The sequence below is a fragment of the Pseudorca crassidens genome, chromosome 10, assembly GCF_039906515.1.
Source record: "Pseudorca crassidens isolate mPseCra1 chromosome 10, mPseCra1.hap1, whole genome shotgun sequence".
NCBI lineage: Eukaryota > Metazoa > Chordata > Mammalia > Artiodactyla > Delphinidae > Pseudorca > Pseudorca crassidens.
In genome coordinates this window covers 95,627,972-95,647,369 of record NC_090305.1, presented here as the reverse complement: position 1 = coordinate 95,647,369, position 19,398 = coordinate 95,627,972, and the positions used below count along the sequence as shown (strand labels likewise).

The 19,398-nt window shown below is 40.8% G+C and overlaps 1 protein-coding gene across 4 annotated transcripts in view; it reads left to right on the top strand.

Annotated features, from left to right (window-relative positions):
* Positions 1–19,398, top strand: part of SUMF1 (sulfatase modifying factor 1) — a 111,695-nt gene that overhangs the window by 54,348 nt on the left and 37,949 nt on the right. For 3 of the 4 annotated variants that reach the window (XM_067755264.1, XM_067755261.1, XM_067755262.1), the window contains 3 exons: positions 1,725–1,847; positions 2,604–2,718; positions 16,976–17,092. In XM_067755264.1, the coding sequence (XP_067611365.1) occupies positions 1,725–1,847; positions 2,604–2,718; positions 16,976–17,092 (355 nt within the window). The remainder of the gene's footprint in view (positions 1–1,724; positions 1,848–2,603; positions 2,719–16,975; positions 17,093–19,398) is intronic. The other variant, XM_067755263.1, reaches the window with a different exon arrangement.

Here is a 19,398-nt window from a genome sequence, read left to right as displayed (position 1 = left end):
TTTACAACTTGTCTGTTTGCTCTCCCTCATGAGTGGGTCATTGAGAGGAAGGAGACCATCTGTCTTACAGATAAGTGGTGGTGTCCTGCCAGGTGGCCGCGGTAGAAGCTCATCCCTTGGGTTTAGGACTCATGTTGTCTCCAGTCCTGGACTGACATACTTTGAAGCCACCGTCTGACCGAAAAACCACAGAGCTGCAAGTCGGTCAGCAAGTCTCCAGGGTGGCAAAGAAATAATTATCTCAAGCAAAAATGGATAGCACTTTAAGCCCTGAAGACGCAGAAAGGTTTGGGTCAGGACTCAGCATCTCAACAGCCCAAGAAAACTGTTCTCCTAACCCAATTTTTCAGATGGGATTTTCGAGCTTCTATTTTTGACAACATTCCCGGTTATTGACCTCATTGTCAGGAATCTGGAAGTGCATGAAGTTCAGCTTTAGGGATATAGCCCCTTGAAAACATCAGAAATCTTTCAAAGCCTGAGGTGGTAGCCTCTGTGGTAGAAATAGGCCATGAGGTGGAAAGTTGTAGGATTCTTGGGTACCTCAGGTTGACGGCCTCTTAGGTCCCAATTATTATCTTCTTTCCTGAATTTAATAGTAGAAGAAAAAGTGAAGGGTAGAAGGGAAAGTGAGAGTGGAATGTATTATATCCACTGAGTGAGTCCTTCTTCTGAGAAAAGTGCATGTCTTAATATCAGTGTTGAAAACAGTGACTGGCATGTAATAGGTACTCAATAAACGCTTTTAAAGAATAAGTGAAAGTTGTGTAATTACTGTAGGGAATTCAAAGATGCTTAAGAAATAGCCTAGGAATGTAGAGTCCACCTGAGAAAGAGTGAGCAGGGAATTAAAGTTATCTGGTGCTGGGTAAATATGTTTATCCCCTTACTCTCAAACTTTCCCCCTAACCTTCCCTACCCCTCTATACTTTCAGAAAAAATAAAGATTTATTTGGAATCTGCTAGATTCCTCACTTGCTAGAGTGAGGCACATATAGCTGACTCATCTGTAGCAGAAAGACACAAAGTTTAAGGCCAAGTATCACAGATTGGATTCTCTGGAAACAGATGCTTAGATAGAGCTTGGTGTGAAGAATATTTGTATAAGGGGATCCACACCTGTGGAAGGGATGGGGAGGAAACAGGATTGGGCAGAGGGAGAAGCCAAGACTACAGTGCAGGTCCAGGACATCCCACCCAGTCCTTGGGGCTCTGGGGTATAAATGACACGTAGGATTTAGCTATGGTGAATTCACACGGCTGCGCCTTTATGCCCCTGCCGTGGTTGGTCCTCGCTGACTGTAAGGCGGCTCTTTGCAGCTCTCCTAAAGGAGCCGAGAGCTGGAAGCTTCTGCTGATGCCACGCCCAGCAGCTGGAAAATCATTCCTTCCTCATAGGGGGATCTGACTGGTGCGTCTCCACACCTACTGCACCAAGTGAGATTCTCTGGGGGTCCAGGCCTGCATGCAAAGTGAAGAAATGTTTTGAGTCTTGTTCCAAGCGGGATCATAACCTCTTTGGGAGCCTTGGATGTCAGAAACCCGTGGTCGAGGGTGACAGATGTGACCCGGCTGGGGCTGGATTTGGGGACCAGGCTCACCTCAGCATCACAGATTGAGGTGAAGGTGCTGATGGGCACTTTGCTGAAGCCGGTCCTGCCGGTTCCTGTTCCTGTTCCTGTTCTGGTTCCTGCCCTGCTCACTCTGCTCTCGCTGTTCCCCAGGCCAGATCACCCGGTTCTTCACGTCTCCTGGAACGATGCCGTCGCCTACTGCACATGGGCCGGGAAGCGGTTGCCCACGGAAGCCGAGTGGGAGTACAGCTGTCGAGGAGGCCTGCAAAATAGGTACTTGGAGGGTCTCGTCTTTGCCTAACAGTATGTGGACCTTTTTCTAAATATACGGAACTTACTTTGGCTGGACAGTTGGTTTAAAACCACAGCCAGATCGCAGCTTACTCCTGCTGGGCTTTCTTCCTGCCCGTGAAGTTACTTAGGAAATATGGATGCAGGGATCACCACCCCCTGACAGTCTCCCAAAGCCATGTGTGTGGTGAGGTGGGCTACGGCAATTGAGCCGCCATCCCCGTGTCACATAGTCCTCCTTAGAGCCTCCTGGCAGGCTGCCTTGCTTTTTGGATTTTCTTATTTTAGGCATCTCCTGAAGCAGCAATATATCTTTTGCTTCCAGAGCCATGAGACAGAAAACTCATGTTTGGGTCACATCTAGGAAAGGTTCCTTAAAATAACGAAGGCTTTATAAAAAAGTGCAGTGTGATGTTGCCTGATCATGCTTCCATATAAGTCCAGGATGATGTCTGCTTTCCCAGCCTCCTATAAACCCTTCTTTTAGTTCTGTGATTTATTTCAGGCCTCCTGAGTCCTCGGGAGAGACCAAGGTTGTTGTGAACTTGACATGAACTGGTTGTGCGGAAGTTAAAAAAAAATCCTGATTAAAAGCTTTATGTATTTTTTTTTTTTTTTAAAAATAGCTCACTCGGAACAAGCAAGCAATGTTCTCTCTTTCACTGCCTTCCTCCTCTTGACTTTCGTCCAGAAGCCTGTGTCTGTTTGACAGGCTGATGCCTGTGTCTCTTCTGACAGACTCTTCCCCTGGGGCAACAGACTGCAGCCGAAGGGCCAACATTATGCCAACATTTGGCAGGGCGAGTTTCCTGTGACCAACACCGGAGAGGACGGCTTTCGAGGGACTGCGCCTGTGAGTAGCGAGGCTTGTGACGGATGGCGGCGGCTGCAGCGCACCGAGAAACCACCAGCAATGAGTGAAAGCGCTGCTCGCTCTCTGCCCCACGTGCTGCCCCCTTCCTGCCTCCGTCCACCACCGCACGTAGCAAATACTAATAATTAACCAGACGTTCTTTTTCTGTAACACCTTTTTCCTTCCGATTCCATAACACTTGTTGTGGAAACTTTGAAAAAACAAGAAGTGTACAGAGGAGAAAATTGAAAGGATCTGGAATCCTACCCCCCAGAGATAGGTAACCCCTGTTAACGTTTAGGTGCATTTCCCCCCATTCGTCTCCTATGTTGATGATGCTCCTAATGGCTAGTAGTTAGTGAGCACTTGCAGAGTGCCAGGCATGTTGCTGAGCCATTTGCATGAATTATCTCATTTAATGTCTCTTCAGCTCTGTAAGGTAGGTACTGTTATCCCCATTTTCCAGGTGAGCATTCTGAGGCACACAGAGGTTAACTAACTTGCCCAAGGTTATACAGCTGGAAAGCAGCACAGCTGGGATTTGAACCAGGTCGGTTTGTTTTCAAAGGCCATGCTCTTAACTACCATAGATGCCAGCATAAATGTTTCTGGTGTATATGTGCCTATATATTTTTTACATATTGCTTTTGGGTCATACTATAATATTTAAAATCCTACTGTTTTTCCCTGTGTAATATCAGCAACATTTTATCTGTCATTAGCAGTTCTTCACAAATACATGTCTTTTAGCAGCTGGATAACTTGTCATTTGAATGAACCCTAATTTATTTACCTCTTATTTTTGCAAATTTATATCTGTTTTTCTGCTAAACAACAATGAACATCTTATGCATAGATATTAAATTGTATCTCTGATGATTTTTTAAAACATTATTATTGGAATATAGTTGATTTACAATGTTGTGTTAGTTTCTGCTATACAGCAGAGTGAATCAATTATACATATACATATATCCACTCTTTTTTAGATTTGTTTTCCACGTAGGTCATTACAGAGTATTGAGAAGAGTTCCCTGTGCTATACAGTAGGTCCTTATTAGTCTGATGATTTTTTAAAAGATAGATTCCTAACAGTGAAATTAGTGAGTCAAAGACTAGAAAACTTTCTTCATAAGGGTTTCAGATATATAACCAAACTCTTTTCCAGACTGTGTATCGCAAGTTTCCCTCCATGAGTGTTCCTTTCTTTCTGCTCTTTTGTCAGCAAAACCATACATTAATGAAGCAATGTTAAAAGCATTTCGTTTTCTCTCTCTTTTTTTTTAAACATCTTTATTGGAGTATAATTGCTTTACAATGGTGTGTTAGTTTCTGCTTTATAACATAGTGAATCAGCTATACATTTACATATATCCCCATATCACCTCCCTCTTGCATCTCTCTCCCACCCTCCCTATCCCACCCCTCTAGGTGGACACAAAGCACTGAGCTGATCTCCCTGTGCTATGTGGCTGCTTCCCACTAGCCATCTGTTTTACATTTGGTAGTATATATAAGTCCATGCCACTCTCTCACTTCGTCACAGTTTACCCTTTCCCCTCCCCATGTCCTCAAGTCCATTCTCTACGTCTGCGTCTTTATTCCAGTACTGCCCCTCGGTTTTTCAGAACCTTTTTTTTTTTTTTAGATTCCATATATATATATGTTAGCATATGGTATTTGTCTTTCTCTTTCTGACTTACTTCACTTTGTATGACAGACTCTAGGTCCATCCACCTCATTACAAATAGCTCAATTTCGTTTCTTTTTATGGCTGAGTAATATTCCATTGTATATATGTGCCACATCTTCTTTATCTGTTCATCTGTCGATGGACACTTAGGTTGTTTCCATCTCTGGGCTATTTTAAATAGAGCTGCAATGAACATTGTGGTACATGACTCTTTTTGAATTATGGTTTTCTCAGGGTATATGCCCAGGAGTGGGATTGCTGGGTCGTATGGTAGTTGTATTTGTAGTTTTTAAAGGAACCTCCTTACTGTTCTCCGTAGTGGCTGTACCAGTTCACATTCCCACCAGCAGTGCAAGAGGGTTCCCTTTTCTCCACACCCTCTCCAGATTTATTGTTTCTAGATTTTTTGATGATGGCCATTCTGACTGTTGTGAGATGATATCTCATTGTAGTTTTGATTTGCATTTCGCTAATGATTAATGATGTTGAGCATTCTTTCATGTGTTTGTTGGCAGTCTGTATATCTTCTTTGGAGAAATGTCTATTTAGGTCTTCTGCCCATTTTTGGATTGGGTTGTTTGTTTTTTTGTTATTGAGCTGCATGAGCTGCTTATAAATTTTGGAAATTAATCCTTTGTCAGTTGCTTCATTTGAAAATATTTTCTCCCATTCTGAGGGTTGTCTTTTGGTCTTGTTAATGGTTTCCTTTGCTGTGCAAAAGCTTTGAAGTTTCATTAGGTCCCATTTGTTTATTTTTGTTTTTATTTCCATTTCTCTAGGAGGTGGGTCAAAAAGGATCTTGTTGTGATTTATGTCATAGAGTGTTCTGCCTATATTTTCCTCTAAGAGTTTGATAGTTTCTGGCCTTAAATTTAGGTCTTTAATCCATTTTGAGCTTATTTTTGTGTATGGTGTTAGGGAGTGATCTAATCTCATACTTTTACATGTACCTGTCCAGTTTTCCCAGAACCACTTATTGAAGAGGCTGTCCTTTCTCCACTGTACATTCCTGCCTCCTTTATCAAAGATAAGGTGACCATATGTGTGTGGGTTTATCTCTGGGCTTTCTAGCCTGTTCCATTGATCTATCTTTCTGTTTTTGTGCCAGTACCATACTGTCTTGATTACTGTAGCTGTGTAGTATAGTCTGAAGTCCGGGAACCTGATTCCTCCAGCTCCGTTTTTCGTTCTCAAGATTGCTTTGGCTATTCGGGGTCTTTTGTGTTTCCATACAAATTGTGAAATTTTTTGTTCTAGTTCTGTGAAAAATGCCATTGGTAGTTTGATAGGGATTGCACTGAATCTGTAGATTGCTTTGGGTAGTAGAGTCATTTTCACAATGTTGATTCTTCCAATCCAAAAACATGGTATATCTCTGCATCTATTTGTATCACCTTTAATTTCTTTCATCAGTGTCTTATAGTTTTCGGCGTACAGGTCTTTTGTCTCCTTAGGTAGGTTTATTCCTAGATATTTTATTCTTTTTGTTGCAATGGTAAGTGGCAGTATTTTCTTGATTTCACTTTCAGATTTTTCATCATTAGTGTATAGGAATGTAAGAGATTTCTGTGCATTAATTTTGTATCCTGCTACTTTACCAAATTCATTGATTAGTTCTAGTAGTTTTCTGGTAGCATCTTTAGGATTCTCTATGTATAGTATCATGTCATCTGCAAACAGTGACAGCTTTACTTCTTCTTTTCCGATTTGGATTCCTTTTATTTCCTTTTCTTCTCTGATTGCTGTGGCTAAAACTTCCAAAGCTATGTTGAATAAGAGTGGTGAGAGTGGGCAACCTTGTCTTGTTCCTGATCTTAGTGGAATGGTTTCAGTTTTTCACCATTGAGGAAGATGTTGGCTGTGGATTTGTCATATATGGCCTTTATTATGTTGAGGAAAGTTCCCTCTATGCCTACTTTCTGCAGAGTTTTTATCATAAATGGGTGTTGGATTTTGTCAAAAGCTTTTTCTGCATCTATTGAGATGATCATATGGTTTTTCTCCTTCAATTTGTGAATATGGTGTATCATGTTGATTGATTTGCGTATATTGAAGAATCCTTGCATTCCTGGAATAAACCCCACTTGATCATGGTGTATGATCCTTTTAATGTGCTGTTGGATTCTGTTTGCTAGTATTTTATTGAGGAATTTTGCATCTGTGTTCATCAGTAATATTGGCCTGTAGTTTTCTTTCTTTGTGACATCCTTGTCTGGTTTTGGTATCAGGGTGATGGTGGCCTCATAGAATGAGTTTGGGAGTGTTCCTCCCTCTGCTATATTTTGAAAGAATTTGAGAAGGATAGGTGTTAGCTCTTCTCTAAATGTTTGATAGAATTTGCCTGTGAAGCCATCTGGTCCTGGGCTTTTGTTTGTTGGAAGATTTTTAATCACAGTTTCAATTTCAGTGCTTGTGATTGGTCTGTTCATATTTTCTATTTCTTCCTGATTCAGTCTTAGCAGGTTGTGCATTTCTAAGAATTCGTTCATTTCTTCCAGGTTGTCCATTTTATTGGCAATGAGTTGCTTGTAGTAATCTCTCATGATCTTTTGTATTTCTGCAGTGTCAGTTGTTACTTCCTCTTTTTCATTTCTAATTCTATTGATTTGAGTCTTTTCCCTTTTTTTCTTGATGAGTCTGGCTAATGATTTATCAATTTTGTTTATCTTCTCAAACAACCAGCTTTTAGTTTTATTTATCTTTGCTATCGTTTCCTTCATTTCTTTTTCATTTATTTCTTATCTGATTTTTATGATTTCTTTCCTTCTGCTAACTTTGGGGGTTTTTTGTTCTTCTTTCTCTAATTGCTTTAGGTGCAAGGTTAGGTTGTTTATTCGAGATGTTTCCTGTTTCTTATGGTAGGATTGTATTGCTATAAACTTCCCTCTTAGAACTGCTTTTGCTGCATCCCATAGGTTTTGGGTCGTCGTGTCTCCATTGTCATTTGTTTCTAGGTATTTTTGGATTTTCTCTTTGATTTCTTCAGTGATCACTTTGTTATTAAGTAGTGTATTGTTTAGCCTCCATGTGTTTGTATTTTTTACAGATCTTTTCCTGTAATTGATATCTAGTCTCAGAGCATTGTGGTCGGAAAAGATACTTGATACAATTTCAAATTTCTTAAATTTACCAAGGCTTAATTTGTGACCCAAGATATGATGTATCCTGGAGGATGTTCCATGAGCACTTGAGAAAAATGTGTATTCTGTTGTTTTTGGATGGAATGTCCTTAAATATCAATTAAGTCCATCTTGTTTAATGTATCATTTAAAGCTTGTGTTTCCTTATTTATTTTTATTTGGATGATCTGTCCATTGGTGAAAGTGGGGTGTTAAAGTCCCCAACTATGAATGTGTTACTGTCCATTTCCCCTTTTATGGCTGTTAGTATTTGCCTTATGTATTGAGGTGCTCCTATGTTGGGTGCATAAATATTTACAATTGTTATATCTTCTTCTTGGATCGATCCCTTGATCATTATGGAGTGTCCTTCTTTGTCTCTTCTGATAGTCTTTATTTTAAAGTCTATTTTGTCTGATATGAGAATTGCTACTCCAGCTTTCTTTTGATTTCCATTTGCATGGAATATCTTTTTCCATACCCTTACTTTCAGTCTGTATGTGTCTCTAGGTTTGAAGTGGGTTTCTTGTAGACAGCATATATATGGGTCTTGTTTTTGTATCCATTCAGGCAGTCTGTGTCTTTTGGTGGGAGCATTTAGTCCATTTACATTTAAGGTAATTATCGATATGTATGTTCCTATTCCCATTTGCTTAACTGTTTTGGGTTCGTTATTGTAGGTCTTTTCCTTCTCTTGTGTTTCTTGCCTAGGGAAGTTCCTTTAGCATTTGTTGTAAAGCTGGTTTGGTGGTGCTGAACTCTCTCTCCTTTTGCTTGTCTGTAAAGGTTTTAATTTCTCCATCAAATCTGAATGAGATCCTTGCTGGGTAGAGTAATCTTGGTTTCAGGTTTTTCTCCTTCATCACTTTATATTAGTCCTGCCAGTCCCTTCTGGTTTGCAGAGTTTGTGCTGAAAGATCAGCTGTTAACCTCATGGGGATTCCCTTGTGTGTTATTTATTGTTTTTCCCTGCTGCTTTTAATATGTTTTCTTTGTATTTAATTTTTGACAGTTTGATTAATATGTGTCTTGGTGTCTTTCTCCTTGGATTTATCCTGTATGGGACTCTCTGTGCTTCCTGGACTTGATTAACTATTTCCTTTCCCATATTAGGGAAGTTTTCAACTATAATCTCTTCAAATATTTTCTGAGTTCCTTTCTTTTTCTCTTCTTCTTCTGGAACCCCTGTAATTCAAATGTTGGTGCGTTTAATGTTGTCCCAGAGGTCTCTGAGACTGTCCTCACTTCTTTTCATTCTTTTTTCTTTATTCTGCTCTGCAGTTGTTATTTCCACTATTTTATCTTCCAGGTCACTTATCCATTCTTCTGCCTCAGTTATTCTGCTATTGATCCCATCTAGAGTATTTTTAATTTCATTTATTGTGTTGTTCATCATTCCTTGTTTCATCTTTAGTTCTTCTACGTCCTTGTTAAATGTTTCTTGCACTTAGTCTATTCTATTTCCAAGACTTTGGATCATCTTGACTATCATTATTCTGAATTCTTTTTCAGGTAGACTGCCTATTTCCTCTTCATTTGTTAGGTCTGGCGGGTTTTTATCTTGCTCCTTCATCTGCTGTGAGTTTTTCTGTCTTCTCCTTTTCTTATCTTACTGTTTTTGGGGTCTTGGGGTCTCCTTTTTGCAGGCTGCGGGTTCGTAGTTCCTGTTGTTTTTGGTGTCTGTCCCCAGTGGCTAAAGTTGTTTCAGTGGGTTGTGTAAGCTTCCTGGTGGAGGGGACTAGTGCCTGTGTTCTGGTGGATGAGGCTGGATCTTGTCTTTCTGGTGGGCAGGTCCACGTCTGGTGGTGTGTTTTGGGGTGTCTGTGGACTTAGTATGATTTTAGGCAGCCTCTCTGCTAATGGGTGGGGTTGTGTTCCTGTTTTGCTAGTTGTTTGGCATAGGGTGTCCAGCACTGTAGCCTGTTGGTTGTTGTGTGAAGCTGGGTGCTGGTGTAGAGATGGAGATCTCTGGGAGATTTTTGCTGTTTGATATTACGTGGAGCTGGGAGGTCTCTTGTGGACCACTGTCCTGAAGTTGGCTCTCCCACCTCAGATGCACAGCACTGACTTCTGGCTGCAGCACCAAGAGCCTTTCATCCACACGGCTCAGAATAAAAGGGACAAAAAGTAGAAAGAATGAAAGGCAGAAAGAAAGACACAAAGAAAGGAAGAAAGAAAGGAAGAAAGAAGGGATGGAGGGAGGGAGGGAGGGAGGGAGGAAGGAGGGAAGGAAGGAAAGAAAGAAAGAAAGAAAGAAGATAAAATAAAGTAAGATTAAATAAAGTTATTAAAATAAAAAATAATTGTTAAGAAAAAAATTTTTATTAAAAAGAAAAAAAAAATGGACGGATAGAACCCTAGGATAAATGGTGGAAGCAAAGCTATACAGACAAAACTCACACAGAAGCATATACATACTCACAAAAAGAGGAAAAGGGGAAAAAGTAATAAATCTTGCTCTCAAAGTCCACCTCCTCAATCTGGGATGATTTGTAGTCTATTCATGTACTCCACAGATGCAGGGTACATCAAGTTGATTGTGGAGTTTTAATCCACTGCTTCTGAGGCTGCTGGGAGAGATTTCCCTTTGTTTTCTTTGTTCTCACAGCACCCGTGGCTCAGCTTTGGATTTGGCCCCGCCTCTGCCTGTAGGTGGCCGGAGGGCATCAGTTCTTCGCTCAGACAGGACGGGGTTAAAAGAGCAGCTGCTTCGGGGACTCTGGCTCACTCAGGCCGGGGGGAAGAGAGGGGTACGGAGTGCGGGGCGAGCCCGCGGGGGCAGAGGCTGGCGTGACGTCGCACCAGCCTGAGGCGCGCTGTGCGTTCTCCCGGGGAAGTTGTCCCTGGATCCCAGGACCCTGGCAGTGGCGGGCTGCACAGGCTCCCCGGAAGGGGGGTGTGGAGCGTAACCTGTGCTCGCACACAGGCTTCTTGGTGGCGGCAGCAGCAGCCTTAGCGTCTCATGCGTGTCTCTGGGGTCCGCGCTTTTAGCCCCGGCTCGCGCCCGTCTCTGGAGCTCCTTTAAGCAGCGCTCTTAATCCCCTCTCCTTGCGCACCAGGAAACAAAGAGGGAAGAAAAAGTCTCTTGCCTCTTAGGCAGGTCCAGACTTTTCTCCGGACTCCCTCCCGGCTAGCCGTGGTGCACTAATCCCCTGCAGGCTGTGTTCACGCCGCCAACCCCAGTCCTCTCCCTGCGCTCCGACCGAAGCCCGAGCCTCAGCTCCCAGCCCCGCCCGCCCCGGCGGGTGAACAGACAAGCCTGTCGGCCTGGTAAGTGCTGGTCGGCCCCTATCCTCTGCGGGAATCTCTCTGCTTTGCCCTCGGCATCCCTGTTGCTGTGCTCTCCTCCATGTTTCCGAAGCTTTCCCCCTCCGCCACCCACAGTCTCCACCCACGAAGGGGCTTCCTAGTGTGTGGAAAGCTTTCCTCCTTCACGGCTCCCTCCCACTGGTGTAGGTCCCGTCCCTATCCTTTTACCTCTGTTTATTCTTTTTCCCTACCCAGGTACGTGGGGACTTTCTTGCCTTTTGGGAGGTCTGAGGTCTTCTGCTATCGTTCAGTAGGTGTTCTGTAGGAGTTGTTTCATGTGTAGATGTATTTCTGGTGTATCTGTGGGGAGGAAGGTGATCTCTGCGTCTTACTCTTCCGCCATCTTCCCCTCATCCGCCTGTTTGTAGATTTTTTGATGATGGCCATTCTGACTGGTGTGAGGTGATACCTCATTGTAGTTTTGATTTGCATTTCTCTAATGATTAGGGATGTTCAGCATTCTTTCATGTGTTTGTTGGCAGTCTGTATATATTCTTTGGAGAAATGTCTATTTAGGTCTTCTGCCCATTTTTGGATTGGGTTGTTTGGTTTTTTGTTATTGAGCTGCATGAGCTGCTTGTAAATTTTGGAGATTAATCCTTTGTCAGTTGCTTCATTTGCATATATTTTCTCCCACTCTGAGGGTTGCCTTTTCTTCTTGTTTATGTTTTCCTTTGCAAAAGCTTTTAAGTTTCATTAGGTCCCATTTGTTTATTTTTGTTTTTATTTCCATTTCTCTAAGACGTGGGTCAAAAAGGATATTGTTGTGATTTATGTCATAGAGTGTTTTGCCTTTGTTTTCCTCTAAGAGTTTGATAGTTTCTGGCCTTACATTTAGGTCTTTAATCCATTTGGAGTTTATTTTTGTGTATGGTGTTAGGGAGTGTTCTAATTTCATTCTTTTACATGTAGCTGTCCAGTTTTCCCAGCACCACTTATTGAAGGGGCTGTCTTTTCTCCATTGTATATTCTTACCTCCTTTATCAAAAATAAGGTGACCATAGGTGCATAGGTGTATGTGTGGGCTTTCTATCCTGTTCCATTGATCTATCTTTCTGTTTTTGTGCCAGTACCATACTGTCTTGATTACTGTAGCTTTGTAGTATAGTCTGAAGTCCAGGAACCTGATTCCTCCAGCTCTATTTTTCTTTCTCAAGATTGCTTTGGCTATTCAGGGTCTTCTGTGTTTCCATACAAATTGTGAAATTTTTTGTTCTAGTTCTGTCAAAAATGCCATTGGTAGTTTGATAGGGATTGCACTGAATCTCTAGATTGCTTTGGGTAGTATAGTCATTTTCACAATGTTGATTCTTCCAATCCAAAAACATGGTATATCTCTTCATCTGTTTGTGTCATCTTTAATTTCTTTCATCAGTGTCTTATAGTTTTCGGCGTACAGGTCTTTTGTCTCCTTAGGTAGGTTTATTCCCAGGTTTTTTTTTTTTTTTTTTTGCAGTACGCGGGCCTCTCACTGTTGTGGCCTCTCCCATTGCGGAGCACAGACTCCGGACGCGCAGGCTCAGCGGCCATGGCTCACGGGCCCAGCCGCTCCGTGGCATGTGGGATCTTCCCGGACCGGGGCACGAACCCATGTCCCCTGCATCGGCAGGCGGACTCCCAACCACTGCGCCACCAGGGAAGCCCGTATTCCTAGGTATTTTATTCTTTTTGTTGCAGTGGTAAATGGGAGTGTTTTCTTGATTTCACTTTCAGATTTTTCATCATTAGTGTATAGAAATGCAAGAGATTTCTGTGCATTAATTTTGTATCCTGCTACTTTACCAAATTCATTGATTAGCTTGAGTAGTTTTCTGGTAGTGTCTTTAGGATTCTTTATGTATAGTATCATGTCATCTGCAAGCAGTGACAGCTTTACTTCTTTTCCGATTTTATTTTTATTTTTTTTATTTCTTTTTCTTCTCTGATTGCTGTGGCTAAAACTTCCAAAACTATGTTGAATAAGAGTGGTGAGAGTGGGCAACCTTGTCTTGTTCCTGATCTTAGTGGAAATGGTTTCAGGTTTTCATCATTGAGAACGATGATGGCTGTGGGTTTGTCATATATGGCCTTTATTATGTTAAAGAAAGTTCCATCTATGCCTACTTTGTGGAGGGTTTTTATCATAAATCAGTGTTGAATTTTGTCGAAAGCTTTTTCTGCATCTATTGTGATGATCGTATGGTTTTTATCCTTCAGTTAGTTAATATGGTTTATCACATTGACTGATTTGCATATATTGAAGAATCCTTGCATTCCTGGGATAAACCCCACTTGATCATGGTGCATGATCCTTTTAATGTGGTGTTGGATTCTGTTTGCTAGTATTTTGTTGAGGATTTTTGCATCTGTGTTCATCAGTGATACTGGCCTGTAGTTTTCTTTCTTTGTGACATCTTTGTCTGGTGTTGGTATCAGGGTGCTGGTGGCCTCATAGAATGAATTTGGGAATGTTCCTCCCTCTGCTATATTTTGGAAGAGTTTGAAAAGGATATGTGTCGTTTTCTCTTAACACAGTCAGGAAAGATGTCTTGTGGCGAGGAAGTAGCACCTTACTGGGTTTGTTGTTACAGAGAATAATTTTCTTTCAACAATCTTTCAAACAGTTGTCCTTTTTAAAATATTTGTATTTTTGTTTCAGACAAATATGATTCTTCCAAAATTTATTTATGAATGTAGCACACATATGTTATTTGGAACATGACCAAATGATTCCAGAATTTCAACTGAAATAATAAACAAGTGAGAAAGACTGAGACACTGGAAAAGATGAAGGGTTAGGAGACACTTGACCTATGAGAACTTTTAAAATATTTTGAGCCATATAGTTGTTTTTTTTTTTTGCAGAGTTAATGTAAAAAAAAAAGTTGCATGAGAATATGTTGCCCTTAAATAGGCACATAGGTGCATATGTGTGTGCTTCTAAAATTCTATATATATGAGTTAGGTATATGATAAAGGTACCGACACAAACCAGTGGGAACTGGATGTATTATTCAACAGGCAAAAGGCTAATCAGGCCATCTAGAAGTTGATTCTTCTCAAGTTTCCTTCAAGATAGCTTGTGCTCTCATGGGTGCATAATTTTTTAGTCAGTAAAATGAGTGATTAGAGACCTTGGGGTCTAAACTATCTCAACCTGTTCTCAACCATTTCCTGGGTAAGAAGCCCAGCCAGTATCTCATGGGCCACCTTTTGTTGGCAGAACCGTGCTGCAGGATGAACAGAATAAGGTGCCGGATGAGGTTGCTCATGACACCCCAGGAAAGATGATAGTTGGTGCAGAAGCTGCACAGTGGCCATCACGTGGTTTGGGAAGGGCCTCGGCAGCCTGGAGGTCCCTCTTCAATGGGAGTCTGTGTGAAGTAGGGCCACTGCCCTTAGCCTTGAGGCCTACGGCATGGGCTTCTGGTGGACCACACAAATTATACTAGCGCCTGCCAGTGTTCATAAAAGGCCATGAGCAGCTGTACTGGACAGTTATGAATATTTTACAGCACTTAATGGCTACAGAATTTCTTGTCATTATTTAAGCACATGAGCCTCCAAGGAAAATAGTCATTTATTCTCAAGTCAGTGCACCTTTTCAGAAAACACCAGTTTCCGTATAAAATAAGGATACTTTACAGATATTTCGAGTTGGAACATTTAACTGTGGGTTCAACAGATGTCTGTTTGGAGTATATTCAACAGAACTTACCTGAAGAAGTTGCCATAGAAGTTCCTAAGACAAAATTAGAACAGTTACCAGGAGCCCGCAAATAATCAATTGGAGAAACAGGACCCGTGGAGAAAAAAAGCAGCAAGTTATACAGAGGCCACTTCCACCTGTGTTTGGAATGAGACTTGACGAGATCTATACCTTTAAATTGGGACTGTTTACTCAGAGAATTATCTCAAGTCCTCCGTAGCTGCCTTGTTGTGTCCACAGGCCCTGGTCAGTTGAGAGCAGGAATTGAACTTTAATGATAGGATGGACTGCAGTGAAATAGCTCCCTCCCCTGCTATTTTATGTATTTTATTATTTTCACTCTGGTTGTAAACTGAGCAGACTATTCTGACCACAGTGAATTTGAAGAATTGGATTTGTATTTGGTTAGGCCTCTGTTGTACAGTTGTTAGTATGTTTTGGTTTTCATGCCTATCAGCTCATTCACCTGAAAATAAGCATGTTTGAAGTATTTCTCATGTACATTTGTCTTTTAATGAGCTTTCTGGAAGGAAGCTTTGGTTGGTGTGATTAATTTAACCATGAGCGTTTAAAATTTTTATACTCTCGTGGTAATTTTGGGGGTGGTGACCTCCTGATTTTACCTCACTTAAACGTCATTTTGTTTAAAGAGGGAAAACCCCTCAAACCTTTGAGTAGATACTCTTATTTCCTCATGTTATGGTTTAACCGGTCCAGATAGGCTAACTTGCTTGCCCAGTGGTTGCTGCGTGTTGGCACATAAAGGGGACCTCAGGCTGACTGACCTGAGAGCCCCTCCACTCGTCTGCTCTCTGAGCCTGAGAAATGATTCCTTCTTCCAGAACGTTCGTTCCATCTCACTTGCTCTCGCGTCCCTTGCTCCTTCCCTTCTTTCCCTGAAACAACTTATTTTCTCCTTTTCCTTCCTTCTCTTTCAGCTGTTATTCTGTCTTGCTGTTCCTGATCATCTCCAAATTCTTGAAAGGACATTGTATCCTCTGGCCTTTCCTCCTTTACTGTCTCTCTGTCTTTTGAACTCTGACCTCAATTCCCACAAGGCACTTCTACCTTTGTTGAAGAGGGTTCACCTTCAGCCCGAAATCTCTCCCTCTTGGGAGTTCCTGCACCTTTTCTTTCATTATCTTACCTTACTCATCCCACCCTGCCTTTCAGGATTGGATTTTTAATTTTTGGTATCCTCCTCCTTTCTCCCTCATTAAAGCTCATTCATGTCTATGTCATCAAACCCTTCCTGCTTTCATTCGACACTCATGGAATTACTGAATGAAGCAATGAATAGGTACCACTGTTTCCATAATGAATGCTGAGTGAGGAAGCAGAGTGGTAAACGTTTTCAGCTTTCCACCTCGCCTGGATTAAGTTTTTTTTTCGGAGTAGCTTCATAACTTTGAAGTGCTCTGAATTGCCCAAGTGTGAGATGCTTCCATATTTATGTGTCAGTCTAAAACCTTCTGAAGCCAAGTAGAAGTGAATGGTATTCCTTTTAGTTCTATCTCATTAATTGGGAAAAAAAACATGGATTTAAAAAAATACTTTAAAAAAAAGAACCCCAAAGATAACAGTATTTTTTTCATTTAAAAAATAAAAGTTTTCTTCATGTATGAGAATTTCTATTACAATATGTTAGGAAAAATTTTGCGTCCCTAAAATAGCATAACTGTTCTGTACATATTTACTATTCAGTCAAAGATTTTTCTCTCCTCCTCCCCACCCTCCTTCTTACACAAGTGTTGCACTTTGGTACCATGTCTGTGACAGTATTATGTGGCAGACTGTCTGGTCTGCCTTTGAAATGTGATCAAACTACTTGCTGAAGAGCCTGTGCAGCTTACCTCATACTTCCACGTGCCAGAGATTGCAAACCCTCTATGTATTACAAATACGCTCGGTAATGAATTCACATTTTCTTTATAAAAACAAGTCCCCTCAGTGTTGCGATGATAACGACTGAGGCGTAAAGATAAGCTGGTGAGTTGGAAGGGGCTGGTGGAGAGGATAGAATCGGCTTGGGGTCTCTCAGTGCTAAAAAGACATCATGGCCAGCAGAGCTCAGCTCTGATGACAAGACTGATACCGGGTCTAATATGGTGTTTCTGTTATGCTTTTGAAGGTCTGAAGATGGTTTACCCCTCACTCCCCAGTCAGATACAGATTTGACTTATGACCAGTACTAGTCTCTCTATTAGGAATAATTTCATTGACTGTCCTACTATGTAATGTGAACTCTTCTTAGGTTTCTAAACTCCCTTTGAGAGCTCAAAGCTGAAGAATATCTTTGTTTCTACATTGGCCAGATTGTATTTTCACTGTTGGAATGAGAATTAATATTCATACTTTAAAGTAAGAGTTCTTTGTACATGTTTGTACCAAAGAGGTTTTCTAGACAAGATGAGTACTTTGACATTTCCCCCTTTTTTTAATTTTTAGGTTGACGCCTTTCCTCCCAATGGTTACGGCTTATACAATATAGTAGGGAATGCCTGGGAGTGGACTTCAGACTGGTGGACCATTCACCATTCTGTTGAAGAAACGATCATTAACCCAGTGAGTATCAGTCTCAGAGTATGTATTGTGAAGAGGTTACATCCATCCCCTGGGCAGGCTGTGGCAGCAATTTCATGTGTTTCGGGTATTTCTTTTCTATTGACGTTAATCTTGGAATTTCCCCAAAGGGATACTAAGCACTTGTCTCTCATTTCAACCTTAAAGCATTGTGTAGACATGTCTATGGACATTTCATATGCTGCTGGATTGCAATGGTATTAATGATTTGAGGGAATCTGTCTATAACTTTAGAAATTATTTCAGCCTCATAAATGTGATCAAAGTGAGATATATAAATAAGTATGCAAGATGCATTAATGTTTATTAATAACTAGTGAGATCCGGTAGATGGTATTTATCATCCAGCTAATTGCCTGAGTTTTCATTGGTTGAAATTTTGATTGAAGAGCATTGTTTGGAGAAAATGAGAAAGGATGTTTTCTGGGTGAATGTTGAATCAGGAAGTTGAGTCATTTCATGATTATTTGCTGAACTCCACAGTATGAACTCCACAGTTCAGTGCATCATAAACCTTGGGAATTGAGACAACCATGTTTAAGTTTTACCTTTTCTGGCATGGGAGGAATGTTGACTGCAGTTAGTGGACTACTGTGCCTCTAAAACCAAGCTCTCCCAGCAGAATATACAAAAATTGAGATGCTACAAAAACTGGGCATGTGGGTGGGAAGTACTTCCTTTAAAAAGAACATGACTGAATATTTCTTGTGTAAACAGATTGGGGGGAAAATACCATTTAAAAATCCTATCTCTAGCAAACTAGACATTCATAAGTCAGATCCAAGAATCTATATTTATACCCAAACTAGCTAGACTGGGAACTTAATATGTTTAATTTTAAACCTTAACCTCTTGAAAAGGCATGAAAGGTAGTGATAAAGAAAATTAATTCTTTGATCTCTTCTCAGTAGAGTGTTGAACAGCTCAGAGTAATTGAAGAAATTGTCAGACTCTGCCTCGGGCCATTTTTCAGAATACGGGGATAAATTTGTGTGATATGCTTGATTTTTCTTCACAGAATAACACGTGGATTGCTCATGAATAATCTAGAGACAGAAATCTACTTTCTTGGGGGCAGATGAAAAAGCTGAGTTTTTCGGAAACTGTCATTTCCTCCTTGTTTTCCTTGTACTTTCTGGCAGGACTGGTGGAAGTAGTGGTCAAAGACAACCCATCTCTCCAAAATGAGAATAAGGTTGTGAAGTTCTCAGTGGGTTTGTGGTTGGGAGACGCCATTCTCTACTGGCAAGATGTGACTTGGCGTTTGCTGTCAGAATCAGAAATAGAATTTTTTTCCCCCTCAGATTAAAGCATCTGCATGTTTGGAAGGGGGTGCACGAGGCTTCAAAATGCTGGCAAGTTGTGAATGTATCTCTCTGACCATCTGTTGTTGAGCTGAGTGCTTATTGGTTTCAGTTTTATAATTGCTTGTGTTTCTTCTAAGGATTTACAGAAAAATCCATATTTTTCTTGTTTTCCCCAGTCCCGGGCTCTATCTCAGATGTTGTCTTTGGTCTATAAATCATTCTCCTTGTAGGTTTATTCTCTGTCACAGAGGCCTCATTTGCTTCCTTATTTGACTGGGATAAAATTCAACAGTTTTGAGAACTAAATCCCAACTCCCTTGCAAACTCAGACTCTTTCATTGAAATCTTCACAGCTCTCCTTCATTCGTAGAGCCACTGCCTGTCTCTCATCTGCATTACTGCATCAGCTTCCCAGCTGGGCTCCCTGCAGTCACTCTTTCTGCTCTACTGCAGCTGTAATGATCTTTATAGAGGACACACTTAATGCTGTCACTCCTCTGTTTAAAATAAAGTACAAACTCTTGAACATGACTTCTGAAGGCTAAAATAATTTAGCCCTTGCTGATCTCTCAATGGCCACAGCTTTTTCTTCTTCTTTCAACATTTAATTATGAAATGTTACAAAAATTTGGACAAGTACAGAAAATAGCATAACAGATACCTATGATATCGACCATTTTGATTTAACGTATATTGACAGTATATTGTATTTACTATATTTCTTTTAGCTAAAGAACAAGAACAAAAACTAGTCAACACTTGATATTTGTCAGTATTTTTAATTTAAGCTATTCTGGTCAGTGTATAGTGCTATCTCACTGTGGTTTTTTAGTCATTGTATATGTATATTAAAATTTATTTTGGTGAAGTACAGTTGATTTACAGTGTTGTGTTAACTTCTGCTGTACAGCAGAGTGATTCAGTTACACATAAATATACACATTCTTTTTCATATTCATTTCTGTTATGGTTTATCACAGG